The following is a 20,228-nucleotide window of genomic DNA, read 5'->3' on the forward strand; positions in this document are numbered from 1 at the left end:
CCCACGTGGTAGAAGTGGGAGAATGGCAACAGCAGACTTTAAGGAAACAAATCATTCTATTTCCATCCTTAAAATCTACCTCAAATCATGGAGTGAAATCATTGTTTTTCAGGCTAATTTCAGCATTCTGTTCTGGTTTTGTGAGATATTAAGGATGGAAAAGGGAATGATTTGCATCCCTTTCTATCTGTGTTCCATCTGAAATCTGCCTTACAATGAAAAAAGAGACCAAGTCACCTCTCACTCTGACAACAATTTAAAGCCATTTGGAAGCAGGCAGGGCTTTCAGGAGCCTTCTGAAGGCCCTGCCTGCTTCCAAATGGCTGCCTCCAAATGGAAATAGGCTATGTGAACCTCATACAAGAGAATCACATAGTCTATATTTTGGTACTGGCTTCCGGCAGTTGATGCCAAGATAGTAGGAGGCTCTGCTTTGTTCACTCCTCATATTAGGAAGCACCTCCTCTCTAACCAGGTGAGCTCTATATACCCAAATCCCACTTGTTGCCTTTGGAAACCATGGAGAATATTAGCCTCCTTCCTCTATGTTGTTTTTTGCACGTAGGATTCTGTGAGGGAAGAGAGGAGAAGATGCATTTTGGGCTTTTACTTAAACCACAAAATATCTTCAATCGGGCCTTATTCACCAATCACCATGGGAGTTGGCTGATGGAGGGATGAGACAATTGGATTCCAGTGTAGGAAAGAAGCCTATTTTTAGCAACTTGCAGCAAGTTCCATGATGTCACTAAATCATTCATAACAGTAGAAACCTTGAAGAAGTATTGCCAGCCAGAATAGACTAAATAATCTAAATAATAGACTAATTAGGCTAAATAATCCAGTAATCCCCAAATTTGTCTAATCCCCAAGTTTTCCTATATGCTGTCCTCTTTTGTAATGCAATGAGAGTTTAGCTCTCCTGAATTTGGAGCTGGGGAATTGAACTTGATGGAAGAAAATCTATCATAGCACATGCATTGAATGGATACATATTTAAATCCATTTAATGCAGTTAAAGCCAGTAATGTATCCTTGTCATGTGGGGAACTGTGAATGGTATCTCCACAACCATTAATCTTTGTACTTCTTAGATTTTTCACATACCCAATTTCAACTATTTGGTGGAAGCTGCAAATTTTTGTTAAGCCTCCAGCAGTACATTACACAAGCTGGCAAAATCTTTCATGGGAAGGCTCTGTTGCTGTTCAGTTGCTAAGTCGTGTTTGACTGTTCAAGACCCCATGGACCACAGCATGCCAGGGCCCCCTGTCCTCCCCTATCTCCCAGGGTTTGCCCATATAGAAGGAACTACTCCCATATATAACAATATCATTTTAATATGTTTGTGTTCTTGGATACTGCGAGTACAGGTGCCCTGTGACTATCCAAAATACTTGAAATAATTTAGATGAGCATTGGTCAGACCAGTGCTACATGATTGGCTGATTGTCTTGTCTTGATGGCCTATTGTCTTGTCTTGATGGCCTATTCAGTGGAGGTGGCTCCACTGAATAGGCCATCTTATAGAAATGGAGTCTATGACTTTTTCTTGCTCTTTGCAGTGTTCAAGCCATGCCAAGCCACTGTCTTAGCATTATATAGAGATCAGACTCTTCAAGAGGAAGTTTCAGGAAAACAGCACTGCGGGGTCCTGCTAGACAGGACTTGCTTCTACGCTGAGCAGGGTGGTCAGGCATCTGATCAAGGCTATATGATGTATGGCAGACAGCAGGTAAGCTTTTTCCTAGTCAGAACTGAAATTATTCCCTGATGATTATGGGAATGAGCTTCCTTGAAATGTATTCGCCATCTTGGTTGCAGTCTCCAAGCTACAGCACTAATTTATTCCTTATCCACATCTTCTTGCTTCTCTTTCAGTCTTTCACTGTAGCAAATATAAGCAAAAGGGAAGGGAAAAACTGACTATTGTAGTATTTTTACTAAATGCCGAAGGTTTACCTCTACTGATCTTAATCTGTGCTTCTCCCAATGTTAATTTAAGAGCTTAGTTGATTGATAAACAGCATTTGTTAATAACTAAGATATTTGAATGTCCCGTAGAAGAATAGAAGAACCTGCTCCACAAAATCATGAAGTGTCGATGTTAACAGTTGTGTCTTTTTCCTACTTTTGAGGATGTACTTTTCCCTGTTGAATCAATACAAGTATTTGGTGGCTATGTAATCCATGAAGTCTTCGTTTCAGAAACCCTGAAGGTTGGGGACCAAGTACACCTCTTTGTGGATGAGGTAACAATCTGTGCTGGGCAATTCCCATAAAACACCTGGCTCAACAGTGTCTTTATAAACATGCCATATTAACAGCTTATATTGCCATACTAACAGTGGGAAGTTAGGAAAATATATTGCACCCTGTACACAACCAACATTTCAAAGAACATTCCTAAGATATAGAATATTCTATGTTAGTTTTTACCTTTGTTGATTTTGCCTTAACTGTCATCCTTCCAACTAATGAACTCAAGGCAGTCAAGATTCTCGACAGTTTGCTCAGGTTCAAGATGCCCTTTATTGAATACATCATATGTACATTTAGAAAGGTGAAACTAGCTCTGAAGGGTTCCAGCACTTAGAGATAGTTAAAAGAATAGAATTTCCCCCCACACACCCTGTGTCTTTTAGATCACATGGGCCAATCAATTCAGCCAGAGGTTCCCACTCAGCTCCAACAGGTGTCCATTGACATGACCTTGATTCACACGCCGGCTGGTACCCTGTTTTCCCCCAAAATAAGACATCCCCTGATAATAAGCCCAATCAGGCTTTTGAGCGCATGGCAATAAGGCCAAGCGCTTATTTCAGGGTTCAAAAAAAAAAATATAAGACAGGGTCTTATTTTCAGGGAAACATGGTAGATGTTTTGACTAGCACCTGAGGCACTACATTCCTAAGCTCCCCCATCCCTCCTCCCGTGAATGGCAACCAAGAAACAAAGCAGGAGTAAGCATGAGAAAGAATGGCTTCAGCTGAAGTCGTTTTGCAGGTTGACACTAACACTATTTTCCTTTCAACCAATTCACAAAGATTAACAAATACAGATGTTGCAGCTGAGCCCCAAGACAGTGTCTTACATTCAAGATAGAGAGAAAAAAAAACCCTGTGGATTCCCTAATGCTTCTCAAATATGTCACCCATCTCTATTTGCATATCTTAGCCTCGCTTATTTCAATGGGTGACATATTTGAGAAGCATTAGGGAATCCACAGTAATAAGGCAAATTCCATCATTTTGGCTGCTTAGGCAGTTCTTTGAGAGACCTTAGCAAATTATGTAATAATTGTTTAATTATTAGAAGCAGTATTTGGAGTATCAAGGAGTTTAAACACTATCCTGCAGTGAATATCTTAGAAAACAAGTATGGTGACCTTCTGATATCGGAAGAATTTATATAAGAATAATGCACAGTCACTTTTGGACAAAAAGAACAGCTATGAAGTTGGTGTTCTAGTACACACAGTCTAAAAGAACGTAGAGATGGCCTTGGTGAAGGAATGGATGAGCCTGTTAAGGGAGGAGAAACGGCAATTCATTCCTGAGAAGGTGAAGGGCATAGAAACTAAAAAATAATCATGCATTGATTCTGTTTGGTACAGGACAAACAGACAGACCCAAATTAATAGTGTAGGCTTTCAAGATTCTGTCATTATGCCCTATACTAGAGTAGCATTCCTGGAATTTTGCAGTGTCTGTTTCTTGACCTCGCCCTACCTCAAAGAACTGACAAACAAGTATGTTTCTTTGGGTATTAATTAAAGGTAACCTGGGGGTCTTCAGATATTGCTGAACTATCAGTTTCAGCATCCTTCATTGCCCTTTAATTGGAACTGCTAGGGCTTCTTGTTCAGCAACATCTGTAGGGCCAGAAGTTCTTGACTAGTTAATTCAAGAACATTAGTGAAGGAAGGGCTATAGAAGTTATAAACGCAGAAATTGTACACTTAATTTATTTCAGTCTGTGGTATCTCCAGAGGAAATAGATATCGAATAACAAAAAAACAAAACAAAAAAAAAACCTCTGCTGCGAACATTCCTAGACAGTATAGTTGGTGCTTTGGTAGGTAAAATAAGAATCAGCATGGCTTTGTATATACAGTCATGTGTTCAAAATTATTTCATTATGCATTAAAAACTCTTTATTTTTCATTGCTGATATGTTCGGCTTTATTATAATGTTTTGCAATACCAGCACCCCCTTATCCAGTTCATTGCTTTTGTTTTCAGGCCCAGAGGCTAGCTTCCATGAGGAACCACACAGCTACCCACTTGTTAAATTTTGCACTCCGCCAAGTCTTGGGAGACTGCACAGAACAACAGGGATCCAGTGTGACTGCTGAGCATCTGCGATTTTTTGTCAACACCAAGGTGCCTGGTATCCCCAAAGTACTCCACATTTAGAGCAGGGAGGATAAGAAAACTTGGAACACATCTAGAGATGAGCTGCAAAAGTTAGTTCAACACCTACTATCTTGTCCCCTAACACGGGTCGCCAACCCTGGGGCCGTGGCCCATTCAGAACCAGGCTGTGGAAGTGGCGGGTGGGCGAGTGAGAGCACCCAAAGCTCCATTTGTGTGAGCAGTGGGTGCACATGTCCGCTGCTCGTGCAGATGGAGCTGCATACGTGCACACACCTGCCACTCACATGGAACAATCCCCTCTCCCCACTGGTCCACCAAGCTGAAAAGGTTGGGGATCGCTGTCCTAGCATATGAGTACAACAGCCTTTGGACTTCCGTCATTGTTAGCAATCATGGTATTGAAACAGTATTTTTATTTAATAAATTTGTTTGCTGGCCATCTCGCCACAAGTATTCTCCTTATTCCTCCAACACTGACTAAGGGTTGCCACAGGGCATATAAATTCTGATGGATTTTGTCATTCTTTACCATGGAGGAAAATTTGGTTAATGAGTAATTTGATATAGACAATAAAGGAGAGATAGGATCTGCAATGGGAAGAGCAAATGTCTTGTAATACAGGTTTTTGCCAGTTCAAGGATGGGTAGCACCCAGCATTGAGGAAAGGCCCTAAATTAACAGTTGGAGGGAATTGTGTGCTACGCAGCTTCAAATTCAATGTATAAATGGAGGAGGAGTGATGTAGGCAATTTAGTTTTGGAGCATTTAATGTCTTAATGTGTAACATGCACAAGACAACCCATCAATTGCCATCTAATCCTAATTGCTATTTTGAATACTTGGTGTTTTCACACTAAAATCCTAATAATGAAAGTTTTGTTAGCATTCTCTTACACAGAATTTGTCTACAAATTCAAACAAAGGGCAAACAAATCTTATATATAGTTTGTGTCAGCTTCCAAGCTACCATAACGAAGGAGAGGAGAGGCTTGAACTTTCACCTACTTAATTCCCCTGAAGAACTGTCTCCACGGAGTTGGGATGGGAGGGGGACATTCCTGTGAACTGACAGAGATGGGATGAGTAGAGTGGCTTGGAAGATGGCCAATGAGACGCAGAGAATTGGGAACCGGAAAGAGAGGTTTTGCGGGGGCCAACTATTGATTCTGGTTTTTAGATGAGAACTCTGAGGCTTAAAAAATCTAGCAAGTGTTAACACCTGAAACTAAATCTTGGAAATTAATCATCCACTCTTTTGGATTCTACAATACATTAATTTTCATGCTGTGTAATACTGCATCTTTCTGATGGAGTATATTTTTCTTCATCAGGTTCCCATAAAAACAGAGAATCTGCAAGAGGTAGAAAGTGTGGTCCAAGAGATGATCAAAAGGAATGAAACTGTCTATACAGGAAAAGTTCCCCTCAATCAGACCAGTGATGTTCTAGGACTCCGGAAACTGGATATGGTAATTTGAGGGATGGCATTGACTAAAGCAAAAAGTCTTAAATAGCTAAAAACAGATCAAAAGTGACCTCAGCCAGGGTAGGCATTTTGTCCTGGAGACATTTGGAGTCATTTCTGAGTAAATATTTATGTTCTTGAATGTATTTTTAATCAAAATGTCTAACAATTATAAATATTATGCATTTTAAAAGTGAGTCCAAAATTAAAAAATGACTCTTCCCCATTTGTTTTGCATTTTGATGCATATAATTTTTCCAAGAACTTTTTACTAAATTATACTGTGGATTATATACAACATGATCCTTTGAAATTAAAATTCTGACCTATAAAGAACTGTTGGATGGTTTTTATCTCTAATTTAACAGGGCTTTTTTATCTCAGGATGGATAGATCAAAGGATGTGTCCGTGAATGTGTGTGATTAATTTTTTGGTACATTTGAAAGAAAATGTTAATAAAAACCCTAGAAAAACATGGAATACATTTTAGAGCATTATATCATGCTCCTCAACGATTGAACTAGATTTGTACAGAGAATATAATCATATTCATCTGAAGTTATATTCCCTGCATGATCAAGACTTCCAGTTATGCAGAATTCCCATTTATGTCATGCCTGTAACTGTTTTCAGCTAAATGCATTCATTCTCTTCTTATGCAAAGTTTGGAGAAGTATGTGTGACCCCTCTATGTCTCTTAGTCTATCACTCCCAAATGGGCCTTAGGGAGCATAAGTGCTGCAAAATATAATTGGTTAAATTTCAAAGAATATTAGAATTAAAAAATCTGAAATTTTTTAGCCAGTATTGTGTATAGTTATTTATGCTTTCTCTATATTTCCGCTACCTGGTTCCTGCTTCGGAATCCCATTTCCATCTAATACTTGTTCCTTTCCTCTTTGGTTTAGTTCCCAGCCACAAAATACTGAGCATTCTGAAAAATGGAACCTTTGAAATTTATGGAATTTGAGAATCTCAGAAACTGGTAGCCAAGCATTTGGCTGTTATTGAAAATATATCAGGTTCAACCATTTTCCACTTGCTAGTAATATCTTTCCCATTCAGCAGCAATTGTTCAGGAGCGTTAGTGGTCATATCACATGATCTAAGCCCTGTCCCTTTGTATATGCATGTGATGCTGACACAAACAAAGGTGGCAGGGCTTGGATTGTGCTGCTATACTGTCACCTTTAAGAAACGTGGGTAAATGAGTGGAGATAGTGCGTGCAGACCTTCCCACAGATTGGTCTTCGGCACGTTCTCAAGGGTGCTGCCATCTTCCACATAATTACGTCCACGTAATAGTTGTACTCGCCACTTGCACAGCCAACAATTGCCATGTCATGTAGTCTTCTCTGAAACCTTTCAGGTGTATCCCGATCTGGTTCGTGTAGTGTCAGTAGGTATCCCGGTTGAAAAAGTCTTGGCTGAGGATTCTAAGCATGCAATGAATACCTCGGTGGAGCTGTGCTGTGGAGTGTAAGTATTTTTGTCCTGTTTCTTTTAAATTGAAATGTTTTGCACATGCCTTGACATTGTGCATGTGAAGTGGGTTCCCTTGAAAATTCCGCTTCCCGGTTTCAGTGGGAAGACCAAGGTCTGCATAATTTCTGCAGTCTGCCACAGCACTCTCTGCTTCACTGTAAACTGCCAGGGGTTTTAGTTGGCAGCTCCGTCGTGCATTTTGGCAGTGAGACTGTTACCTGGGGAACCTTCATTAGCAATATAAAATGATACATTGTAATTTATTGCCAAAGAGACTGGTAGTTTAAAAATAGTGTCAAAATACAGGTTTCAGTTTTTGGTTTTTTTTGGTTATTTATTTATTGGCAGCACTTGAAGTTCAGCACCGATGAACTATTTATTGACCAAATCTGGTAGGATGGTTTGGCTTTAGAAGTTGGGAGATACCCTTCTTTTAGCCATGGCTCACATGAGGGGGAGATTGGAGGCTGTCTTGTCTCTGCCATTTACGGTTTCTTTAATAGGCTTTTACCAAGCCAGTATTTTATATGTACTGAGATGGGTTTTGGATTTCTGACTCCTTCCAAAAAACAAAGCCTGTTTGCTGCTCTTTCTCTCCTCTCCAGACACCTTCTGCAAACAGGAGACGTACAAGATTTCACCATCATCTCGGAGCGGCAGATGGTTAAAGGAATCAGCCATATTGTTGCAGTGACAGGAGAGCAAGCCAGACAAGTAAGACCTCAGTGAAATACCCTGTTTCCCCTAAAATAAGACATCCCCTAATAATAATCCCAATAGGGCTTTTGACCGCATGGCAACAAGGCCAACCGCTTATTTCAGGGTTCAAAAAAATATAAGACAAGGTCTTATTTTTGGGGAAACATGGTAGCTACAGGGCTTTTACAAAGATGGAGATGCTGTTTAAACAGGCCCCAGGATTTGCTCTTCTCCTTTTGTCTCCCTTTGATCTGAAACATTTGTATAGTCTGGAGAGGAGACCCTGTCCAATGTTCATAGTATCTGCTCACCTATTGCTTCCAGTCTTATGCTGGAAGCAAATGCTATGCTCTTCCCTTTTCACCTCTGTTAAAATTCTGCAATTCAGAATCACTTAAGCAAGCTTGATCTCCATCACATAGTCCTTTTTCCTGTCAAGGTCTGTCATTCCATTTGGAAACAGGGAACACTAAAGCAAGGGAAAACCCTGCCACCTGATCACTGGGACCTCCATATAGATAATAGAAGTTGTGGGTGTGTAACAATCTTACAATTGTTTTCTTTCTGCTGTTTTTTATATGTTCAATTTAAAATAACATCTAACAATGACTTAGCCTGAGTGCTTCAATTCAACCCAAGGGTGAGCAATGTGCTCCAGCCCCTTAGCCAGAATTGCTCCTGAGGCCTCTGCATTTGACCTAGGAGACCTCTCTGCAAACCCTCACCAATTCCATTCTCTTTCTTCAAATGCAGAAGGGTGGAATTGCAAGGTGAATTGACTCAATTGGTGCACAATTGGAAGACTGGAAGAACAGATTCAGCATAAATCATCCCTGAGAAGGTCCATTTCTGTGTGATTGCTAATAGGCAGCACTGACTTGATGGCACACAATTCAATCAAAGCTAATATCAAGGAAACTACCAGAAATCTCTTAACTAACTTTCCATAGCTTGTTGTAGCCTTTTTCCCAACACTTCACCCACATATCAAAGGAAGATGTAAAGGCCAAAGTAGGACATACTGTGTGTAGGCAGACAATTCTTCTGGGTGTCTCTTTCCAAGTTAGAAAAGGTTCCACGTTATAAACCAGTATCTTGAATTGGGTTACAAAATGGACAGGGAGTCAAAAGAGTTTGTTAAGCACCAGCATGATATGCAGATGCAACCCAATTCCAGGTAGCAATATTGCGGTTGAACTAATTAAACTGTCCACATCCATGACCTGATTTGATTTGTCCTCTGCTGCTCTCTTTTTAATCTACTGGGAAACCGGCAATTGGTGTTGGAGAAATCTAACTAGATTTGTTTCAAATTTGAGATGGAATAAGATTTCTTAATACGATATTAATATCATAACCATTCTATGCAGATAGAATAATTGCTAGGATCAGTTCCTCTCCACTTTGCCCATGCTTTGTCTTTCTCCATACTTAAGCAGAGGAAGGACAAAATACACATGAAGTGGAGCTGTACACAAGGAACACCTTCTGTTCTGCCCCTTTTGTCTGTGTCATACGGTAGATTTTTATATAAGAGATGGTAGAAATTAGGCAAGACAGTAGCTTTTAATAACAAAAACTCTTTTCTTCAGTTGCCATCTCTCTCATTCAACTTTATCCAGAACTCCTGAGGCTTTTAGTCTGCACAAGTGCTTACTTTAGTTTCACTATAACTGCCCCACCAACATACATGCCTCTGAGAGAAATCTCCTTTCCTCCTCTCATTAATTTCACTCCCTCTCTCCTTAGAATGCATCTTAACTGTTAATGAGATTTCTAGCTTTTTTCTCATCACTAGCAACCCATTTTATGCTCTCCTGAACAGCAGCCCTTTTTCCAGGGGTCCAGCGAACAGATAAAGCACCATTGATACAGTACCTCTGTTTTTATAGGCTCAGGATATTGGCCAGTTCTTGGCCAAAGAAGTGGATTCACTTGCTACCCGAGTGAAATTGGGAGGAGCCTCCGTTAATGAAACATGGCAAATCTCCAAGGAAGTTGGTCAACTGACTGATGTGAGTAGTGCCTGCCTTCAGAAGAATTCATTTATAATGAATTTATAATACTGTCACATGACCTTATTCTCACTTTAATAGTCGTCAAGTAAGCTTATATTATCTGATACTTGTTGAATGAATGGAAATATTAGTATATTATTTGAGGGTAGGATATCTTATTTTAGGTCTGGATTCTTTGATAATTTAAATGTGTACTGAAAATTGGCCTCCCACCCCCCCTCCAAGGTCAATATGTTCAACATAGATAGATATACATGCCATTAACCTGGAAGAGCCTTGGTGGTGCAGTAGTTAAAGTGCAGCACTGCAGGCAAATTCTGCCCACAGCCTGAAGTTCAATCTTGACAGGGTTCTAGGTTGACTCAACTTTCCATCCTTCCAAGGTCAGTAAAATGAGGACTCACATTGTTGGGGGTAATCAAATAACACTTACATTGTAAATTGCCCAGAATGCTATAAAGTGCTATGAGGCGGAATATAAGTGTAAATGTTATTGCTATTGCTAACCTGCTTGAAGGGCTTCATTTTTCTCTCTAACTGACCATCATCCTATTTCCCTTCCTTTTATTTCAGTAAAATGTCTGGCCAGTAACATATGCATGGACCAGCATGCGGGAACTCTTGATACAAACAGCTGACAGCTTTCTAGGACCCACTAAAGATTTTTTTATATATAAATGTACATCATGCCAAAATGTCTGTTTAAGAGTAAAATTAGGGTTCACTCACTCAAACAAATTCTGTCCTTTTAACTACAGAATTTAAAAAATGAAAATCTTCTGCCTTCAGTTGCATTGCTGGAAAATTCTTTCTTTCTCCCATCTGAAAAAGAATCTAAGAAATGGAAAGGCATAATGGAATTGCTTTGTTTTACAGAGGGTGGATACTACAAAGATGCGTCCATGGCAGAAAAGGAAATTGCAGGCAACTCTCAAAACACTGCAGCAAGCAGCCAACAATGCCCATAGGAAAATGGAAATCAGACTGGTAAGAATCTAGCAATTCTTCATTTTCGCAGGCATGACAGAATTTCATAGCAAGCTACAAAAATTTAAATTAGCAAAGAGCCATAATTAACTATGGGACCTATTATGCTCAATAAAAACTGAATGACTGTTAAACCCAATTGTGACAAATTCTGAGCTGGAGGTTTATGTTGTTGACTTCAGAATGACAAATATTGTAATTAATTACATATATGTACACATGTTATGCAATGACAATAAAGGTTATTATTATTATTTATAGAAATATATTTTTAATAAATGAATATATAAAGAAGTGTAGTAAGTGGCACCGTTCCCAAATGAAGCCACATCCTTCCATGATATATAAACTGTCATATACTTTGAATAACTAAGAGGACTGATCCAAGAGAAAATCCATGGCAGAATTCAAATTGGTTATGTTGGCTGGAACTTCTGAGACTTGCAGTTAACCAATAGGTAGCTTCAGCTGCTAAATAGAAACAGAAGGAAAAAATGTTGATGAGATTTATTTTTTATTTTTTATTTTATTTTATTTCAAATTTATATACCGCACCTTCTCCCGAGGGAGTCAGGGCGGTGTACAGCCAGATAAAAACACAATACAAACATTAAAAAACAATTAAAAGGATATATATTAATTTGGCCCCAATTTAAGATAACCAATTAAAAATTAAAAATATGTTAAAAAATATGTTAAGCCAGCCCGGCTTGCTGAAAAAAGAAAGTTTTAAGGGCACGGTGGAAGGCACCGAGGTCTTGGATTCTCCTTATCTCTGGGGGCAGCTGATTCCAGAGGGTAGGTGCCCCCACAGAGAAGGCCCTTCCCCTGGGGGTCACCAGCCTACATTGTTTGGCTGATGGCACCTCGAGGAGGCCCTCTCTGTGGGAGCGCACAGGTCGTGGGAGGCCATCGGTAGCAGCAGGCGGTCTCAAAGATAACTAGGTCCTATGCCATGGAGCGCTTTAAAGATGGTAACCAACACCTTGAAGCGCACCCGGAAGACCACTGGGAACCAGTGCAGCTCACACAGGAGCGGTGTTATGTGGGAGCGCCAGGCGGCTCCTGTAATTACCTGCGCGGCCGCATTCTGGACCAGTTGGAGCCTCCGGGTGCTCCTCAAGGGGAGCCCCATGTAGAGAGCGTTGCAGTAGTCCAGGCGCGAGGTGACGAGGGCATGAGTGACTGTGCACAGGGAATCCCGATCACAAGGGCCGCAACTGGCGAATCAGGCAAACCTGACAGAAGGTCCCCTTGGCTACAGCCATCAGATGTTCCTCCAAGGACAGCTGCGTATCCAGGAGGACTCCCAGATTGCGTGCCCTCTCCGCGGAGGCCAAAGACTCACCCCCAATAGTCAGTGATGGAGTCAACTGACTATATCAGGATGCCGGGAGCCACAGCCACTCAGTCTTGGAAGGATTGAGCTTGAGCCTGTTCCTCCCCATCCAGATCCGCACAGCCTCCAGGCACTGGGCCATCACTTCAAGGGCATCGTTGGGGTGGCCTGGGGTGGAGATGTACAGCTGGGTGTCATCAGCGTACTGATGGTACTTCACCCCAAAGCCATGGATGATCTCACCCAGCGGCTTCACATAAATGTTGAACAGAAGGGACGAGAGGACCGACCCCTGAGGCACCCCACAAATGAGAGGCCTCAAGGTCGACCTCTGCCCCCCTGCCAACACGAACTGCGAGATACTTGTTGTGAGGAAAGGTGAGTAACCTAATAGAACGAATTCTGAGCCTGGTTATCAGGATTCAGCTTGTGATAGTTTTGTGAGAAACAAAACAAGAACTCAAGAACAGTTTAATAGTTGTTGTTGTTTTAATAAAGCATCCTCAATTTTAGAGATGAGGGCTCCTTTTTTTTATACTTAATTTCATGATTCGTTTGTAAAGCAAAAACCTACGCGCGTTCCACAATTATCTGACTTTAAAAATATTAGTGAGGAAATAGATCACTGGAGCACTATACTGCTCTATTCTGGTGTAATATGGAACTTCCTGTTAATTTTATATGTATTTGCATATGTATACATACACGTATATGTATATAAAAATCAGAAAACATGGATGTTTTATAGCAACTATTTTATTTTACACATACATAGTCCAAGGGCTTATGATCTTGCAGTGGGGTTTCCTGTTTGTTTTATATTTGCTATTTTTAAAGTAATTAATACAGGTGCCACTGTGATATTTCATTGTCTGTATCACCTCTCTTCTGGTATACATTTTATGTCTGTTATCCAACCATTATTAATGCATTTTGTGCATTCTTTTCCTAGGCTGCAGAGAAGGTGCAAGGCTTGCTGAAAAAGTATTCCAATGAGCCAGTCATCATCGATATTATTCCTGCTGAGTCACCCTTTGTGAGTTTTAACCAACTGTGGATTTCTCTTAGAAACCAGTATACCATGCTGAAGTTGTTTTGGCAATCATCAGATTAAACTGGCTTCCTCAAGTGTTAAGCAGTTTAGAGCAGAGGAAGGCTCACATCTGAACTATTCAAATAGTGTGAGTGAGCTGGTTGGTTCTGAACCCTTTGCTGATTAGAGTTTTCTCCTGCTTTTACGATTCTAGAGTTATGTAAACTGAAAATCTTCCTTTTGCACCTAACTGTTGTTCATTTCTCCTTCTCAGTCCAGGATATATTGCACTGCTTTATAACATGATGCAATTTAAAATATTGAAGATTTCTTCTGCTTCTTAAATTCCTTGATTAAAACAAGTAATATTTTGAAGGTGGAGTTTTATTTTTTTTATCTCTTGATTCTGTCCTAGATCTTGATGAAAGCGGTCAATCAACTGTGTAACAAAGTACCAGGGGCTTCTGTGATGTTGTTCAGCTCACAAGCCACCGGCCAGGTGTTTTGCGCTTGCCAGGTATCCAAGGTAGGTGGGATTCCCTGTGATTCTGCAGTTTCCATTATTCTGAAAGGATAGAAGCAAAGTCTTCATGTTCTTTGAATGAGAAAAAAATTTAAAATTTGTTTTTTCATTAGAACATTTTTTTCAAAATTTTCTCTTAACGTCATGGTTTTTACTGATTATTAGGGTCATCAGTAAATATCATGACATTAAAAGAAAATTTTGAATTCCATTTTTAAATGGCCCCAGTAAAGTATAAGAATGCTTGTTTGGTGTGGAGGTTAGAAACCATGAGGCTGTGTGTTCTAGTCCTGCCATAGGCACAAAGCCAGCTGAATGACCTGGCTGGACACAGTAAAAATAGTACATTTTTCTCTCTTTTGAACAAAAAGTAACATCCTTACAGTAGAATTACATCACCATCATGCCTAAACAATTTTATAAAAATGAATTAGTGGCTCTGCAACATTCATATACTAGGTTATATGGTAGACAAACATTTCAGACTTTCATTTTTAGTTACAGGTAGGAAATCACATGTTGGAGATTATTGTTGTTTTTCACTTACATGGTGATGGAATTTGGCCAAACAAGTCGAAGATGCTAATTAAGGCAGGGCTAACATAAGGAAAAATGATCAGAAGAAATGACTGATATTACAGGAATGGTGGGCACTCTCAATATGCTGTCATTGCAACTATAAGTAATGAATTATTTCTTAAATAGCTTCTCATCTAAAATATATTATCCAAAGAATGTCCTCTTCTAAACAATCATATTAATTTACAATATTTTAGTTATCAATTTGTACTTCTTTCAGAAATATGTGAAATCTGATCTTTGAACACACTAATATGTGAAAAAATATAAGTGGTAGTTGATTTATATCAGGGTTTTTTTCTCTTAGTGATTAATTAAATTGCCTTTATATTCCAATAGTCCTTGATTTATTACCATTTGTTTAACAATGTTCAAAGGTACAACAGTGCTGAAAAAAGCAACTTATGACAGTCACAGCGTCCCTGCGATCACATGATCAAATTCATGCATTTGGCAATTAGCATGCATTTACGAAGATTGCAGCATCCCAGAGTCACATGATCATTTGTGGCCTTCCTAGGGGGCTCCCAACAAAGTCTATGGGGAAAGTCGAATTTGCTTAATGACCCCACGATTAATAACCATGGCAAAATAATACCATAATAAAATCAAGTGTGATTCAATTACCTCATCAGTTAGTGACAGAAATTCTGTTCCCAAATGTGGACATAAGCTACCTTAAATCAGTCCATTCTTGATTTCTCTTATTGTGTAACAAAGATTGCAAATTGTCAAATTGTTGTCATTTCTATATAACAAAATGGACAAAAGTGGTTTTTGTATGCACAGTCTCCATTTAATTCAACAATATTTTCTTGCCACAGACCACATACTACCAATAGCCTTTCTACCAATATTTTCTAATCTTAAAATTTCTCCTTCCATTTCTCAGATTAATTAACATACTAGTAAAGTATACAAATTCAGACAGCCAGATTGATGTAGTGGCTAAGGCACCAAGCTGGAAAATAGGAGACTAAGCTCTTGGGCCAGTTACTCTCTCTCAGCCCTAGAAAGGAGACAATGGCAAACCTATATCTATATCTTTCTCTGCCTAATCTCTCTCTCCCCCCTCCTCCTATCTATATATAGATATAAGCAGGATATACAGTATAGACTAGGCAGGATGGATGGATAGATAGATGATAGATAGATAGATAGATAGATAGATAGATAGATAGATAGATAGATAGGCAGGCAAGTTTTGGTGTATTTGGGTCTTTTCCCATGTAAGATTGAGAGTATCTTGGTGATGTTTTGACAAGGTCCCACTCATCATCTTCAGGCTGGTTCCTTCGGCTTTGTGTTTATGCGAGGAAAGCATGATCGGAGCTGCCGTCTCTCTATAAATACTATAAATAGATAGATAGATCCTATATATCCTGCCTAATATATCTATATCCTGCCTAAGGCTGAGAGAGAGTAACTGGCCCAAGTACTTAGTTTTCCAGTCACACACATACATCTACTTCCTCTACTTTTTTACCATGTAGATATAATTTGCAATTATTCACTCCATTTTTCCATATTCCTGACTAACAGCTCTATTTTGGTTTTTATTACCTTAATTTTCACAACTCTATTCCTTGTTGCTTCATACAACCTAATATTCATGAGAAATCATGTAGGCTCTCAACTAACCACAAAATATCATCTACATACAAAAGTATGTAGTCCATAATTCAGGACTATTCATATTACCATACACTTTCTCTAAATCAGTTAATGCACAGTGCAGTTCTTTTTTCTCATGAATACATTTCTCAATTACCTGCTGCAGAGCAAAAACCCGGTCTTCATTCTTGGCAGTTCATCTATGTTCTATTAATTTGTTCCCCTTCTCAGAGTTCATTATCAAAGGCTTCTGCAGCTGACTGGGCTCTCGCTGTTTGTACTCAAATGGGAGGCAAAGCAGAAGGTTCTGGAGTTGTAGCGAAAGGCATGGCGAAGACCAATGATGTACAGATGGTACTGGCAGCAGCCCGGGAATATGCAAAGAATGTATTTTGATGCTTGGTTGTGAGGAATTTGGATGTTCGCTTGAATGACTGTGAATCCTAATGAGCTTTGTACATTATGGTCCTGCAACCCTTCGGATTCTTCTGGATTATTGGACTGGTAGAATGAGCTGCTTTGGCTAGCCAATGTATATAAATAACTTCTTTCATGAAATACAATTTGCACATGATATTAAGAGGAACAACAAAGATTGTCCTTTGACCAGTCATGTAAGGACAAGGCAAGTCAACCATACAGGTAAATATAATCAACCTCTCAGAATAGCTGCTAAGAAAGAAATAACTATATTTCTTTGACAATAAAAGATATAAGTTGGTTGGCTACAAGATCATGTTTTTTTTATTCAATAGAACAATAAGTTAGTATGCTGTCTCATTGGAACCATTTTCCTGACTATGCAATGGAACAAATTATTTCCAGGCAAGTATGCTATCTAGCCTTTCTCTGGCTGGTTGTACAAATTTTGCAAATAAGAATTACTTCGAAGGGAGCTTTTGCTGTTTAAAGCACTTCACACAAATAATAATTCTGGTGCAAACAACTCTGAACTTTTTATATCCAGATTTATCATCTACTTGTTTGTAATCATCTCCCAGGGTTTGCTAATCATGCCTGGATTAATTTTAAATAGGTCACATTTACCACTTTTTTTCAACTCAATTTTTTATCCGATCCTTATCCTTTTTATATTGCTCCGAAATCAAGACCATTTGTTAAGCTTGCAATAATTTTTTGGAAACAGAGGGTGGAGAACTTGTGGCTTTCAGAAAAACACTTGTAGCAGACCAACCAATGAACAAAAATAGCAAATTTGAGCTCACCTTTCATGAAGTCTCACAGTACGAGACCCTTTAAAGCCATAATTGCAGAACTACTCTCTTGTCATTTGATGGAAAGTATCAGCTGAGACTTTCCCATAGACTCAGGGCCTCGCCATGAAATGTTTTTTATAAGAAAAGACTGTTGCTGGAAATTCATAATGGGAGCTAATGAATCGTTCCTGGAAAAAGCACAACCTCTTATTTTCAGATTCCGATCTTCCTAAAAGTGTTCCTGATGATACTTTGGCAATCAGAGGATTTTGAGTTTTCTTAACTAAATGGTACATTTCTGTTAAATCACCCCTATCAACAACAGAGAAGGAAAATACATACATGTGTGTGTGTTCTTAATTGCAGTCAAGCACTGTCCCAATACACGATTAACTAGCAAACATATGGAATGTTTTACAGTGTCGAGCCTTGGGAACTATATGAAGGCATCTTTCTTCCTTACTTCAATCAGCACTGGTGCATTGGAAGGGAAGGAAACTCAAACCCATTGGGTTTGTTCATGCTTCTGAAAACAGCAGAGCTAATGTTCAGGATGTCTTTGTTTGGATTCTGAGAAGCAGAAAAAAAAATGTTTGCATTAGTGTAATCTTCCATCAGTGTCATCAATATGATACTATTCAAAAAGAAAACAATTTTCACATAAAAGCTGTGTCTTATCATGTCAGTATTATTTAGTAGTATTTATTGAATTTATTTGCTGCCCATCTTGTAACGAAATGTCTCATGTGCACCACTTCAGATGCACATTTATAAGCCAAAATGCTAGTTTAGCCACATTCTTTATTTATGTTCCAGCTAAACAGTGTGTCAGTAGTGTTTTACTGATTTCTCAATTGAACCATGGCCCAGAATTTCAATAAATTACTATTAACATTACAAATCCTTTGTATCATTTTTAAAGTATATTATTTCACACTTTTTTAAGGACTTTCATGAAATCTAATAATAATAACAACTTCTTGACTAAATAATAGTGGTATGTACAATATAATTGGTCTATTAACAAACAAATGTTTTGCTGCCTACAGGTAAAATAAAAAATGTAATTATCAGTAGAGGAACATATGTTAATTTGGATTCTTCTTCAATTTGCTAGTACTTTTTCCATAGTACCTAGCCATTTCCGTGGAATTTTTTCCAATGATGCACTTAATAGTTTTATTTTAGACAAGCAGTACTTTGAACACTGCCCAGGAAATCATTTCTTGCCAAGTATTAGAGAAAATGCAATGCTCAAATAGCAATAGCAATAGCACTTAGACTTATATACCACTTCATAGTGCTTTACAGCCCTCTCTAAGCGATTTTACAGAGTCAGCATTTTGCCCCCAACAATCTGGGTCCTCATTTTACCAACCTCGAAAGGATGGAAGGCTGAGTCAACCTTGAGCCGGTGAGATTTGAACTGCCAAACTGCAACTAGCAGTCAGCTGAAGTAGCCTGCAGTGCTGCACTCTAACCACTGCGCCACCTCGGCTCAAAGCACTTTAGTAATGAGAAAACCCTGTTCCTTAGATGTGATAACACTACTACTTTCATAATCTCTGACCTAGTATTTTATGGGAGTTGGAATCCAACAACTTTAGAGGTTATACATTCCATAACCTTATGTCAGCCAGAAATTGATATAAGATAGACGGCTATACAAATACTTTAAATAAACCTGTTTTAAAGCTCCAGCAGCACCACCACCACAGATTCTAAATTATTTAATTCTATGTAGGAGCAAAGAGTACAATGCCACAGACACACCTGTACTGTAAGGCCTTCACTGACTGAGAAAGAGTATATAATACCATCCTGCAACTTGCTTCCATTGCCGTCTTTGGGCTGCTGGAGTGGTGGCAGCCGAAGAGAGCATGGCGATTCATTGAGCCTGGCCTGTCTCTTCTGCAGCAGCAGCTGATTTCTCAGCACTAGAGAAAATAAAAATATCAGTTACAAAGCTTTTTTTTTTAAACCTACATGGAAAGTATTGTACCCATGTTGCACCAAGTTTCATTGAAGGGACCTGAAATGTATCATCAGAATGCTGATGGAAACACTAAAAGGAAGTGATAATGGATAAAAGTTGGAAAGTACAATATCCTGTACAAGGAATGTGGAAACTAGATTTTTGCTCTTTGATAGGTTATTGAGAAATTTAAATATAAGCAAGTTTACTGGGCATTTGTTGTGGCTCCGTTACCTGAGCCTGTGTCATCGGCAGGAGAGGACTTCGAGAGTGAAGGAGAGGAGTTGGCAAGGCCTCCTTCTCCAGGACCCTCCTCTCTGGCAATGCCTTCGGTGTCCGCCGAAGGGCAAGAGATAGGGCCGGGGCCAAGCATGTCCACGCAGCCACAGATGGACAGTGATGAGGGTAATGAGTCTTGGCTGGATCCACGCCAGCGTCGCAGAGATAAGCGCGCACAACAAGAAAAGGCATGCCTTTCTGGGTGTGGTCCAGTGACTCAGATTAGGCTGAGTCACTGGACCACACCCCACAGGATATAAAAGGGAGCGTGGCGGCCAGTCAAACCTTGTGACGAACAAAGCTGAAAGCTTCCACGCCATTCTGCATTGCCAGACTTTTTGCTATAGACTTTGCTGGATTATCTCTGGACTTGATTGACTCCGTAATTATTGAGCTGTTTCTTTTGATGTACCAGGAGTGGGGAGAAGTTATCTCTCCTCTTCGTAAATAATAAACTCTTGGCAGGCAGCCACTAGGGTGTTGCCAAGTTCCGTTATCATAAGGAAAAGGATTTTGCCAGCTGGTTTGGTCTTTAACTCTTGAACGTCTGTTGGTGTGTGTGTGTGTGTGGTTGGGGACAGAACAGCATTTCTTGATTTAGAGGAAGTACGCGGAAAATTGAATTGGCCTGAAT

At 39.4% G+C, this 20,228-nt stretch overlaps 1 protein-coding gene across 1 annotated transcript in view; it reads left to right on the forward strand.

Moving 5' to 3' along the window:
• The window catches only part of AARS2 (alanyl-tRNA synthetase 2, mitochondrial), a 31,002-nt gene extending 14,148 nt beyond the window's left edge, over nucleotides 1-16,854 (forward strand). The window contains 11 exon segments of the mRNA XM_070949955.1: nucleotides 1,566-1,735; nucleotides 2,139-2,252; nucleotides 4,245-4,385; nucleotides 5,712-5,849; nucleotides 7,216-7,325; nucleotides 7,937-8,045; nucleotides 9,923-10,045; nucleotides 10,925-11,035; nucleotides 13,327-13,410; nucleotides 13,823-13,933; nucleotides 16,355-16,854. Coding sequence (XP_070806056.1) covers nucleotides 1,566-1,735; nucleotides 2,139-2,252; nucleotides 4,245-4,385; nucleotides 5,712-5,849; nucleotides 7,216-7,325; nucleotides 7,937-8,045; nucleotides 9,923-10,045; nucleotides 10,925-11,035; nucleotides 13,327-13,410; nucleotides 13,823-13,933; nucleotides 16,355-16,519 — 1,376 coding nt within the window. The 3' untranslated portion in view covers nucleotides 16,520-16,854.
• The last annotated feature ends 3,374 nt before the right edge of the window (nucleotides 16,855-20,228 follow it).

Source organism: Pituophis catenifer, unplaced genomic scaffold, assembly GCF_029215685.1.
Source record: "Pituophis catenifer annectens isolate HBS135680 unplaced genomic scaffold, rPitCat1.0.hap2 SCAF_1, whole genome shotgun sequence".
Lineage (NCBI taxonomy): Eukaryota > Metazoa > Chordata > Lepidosauria > Squamata > Colubridae > Pituophis > Pituophis catenifer.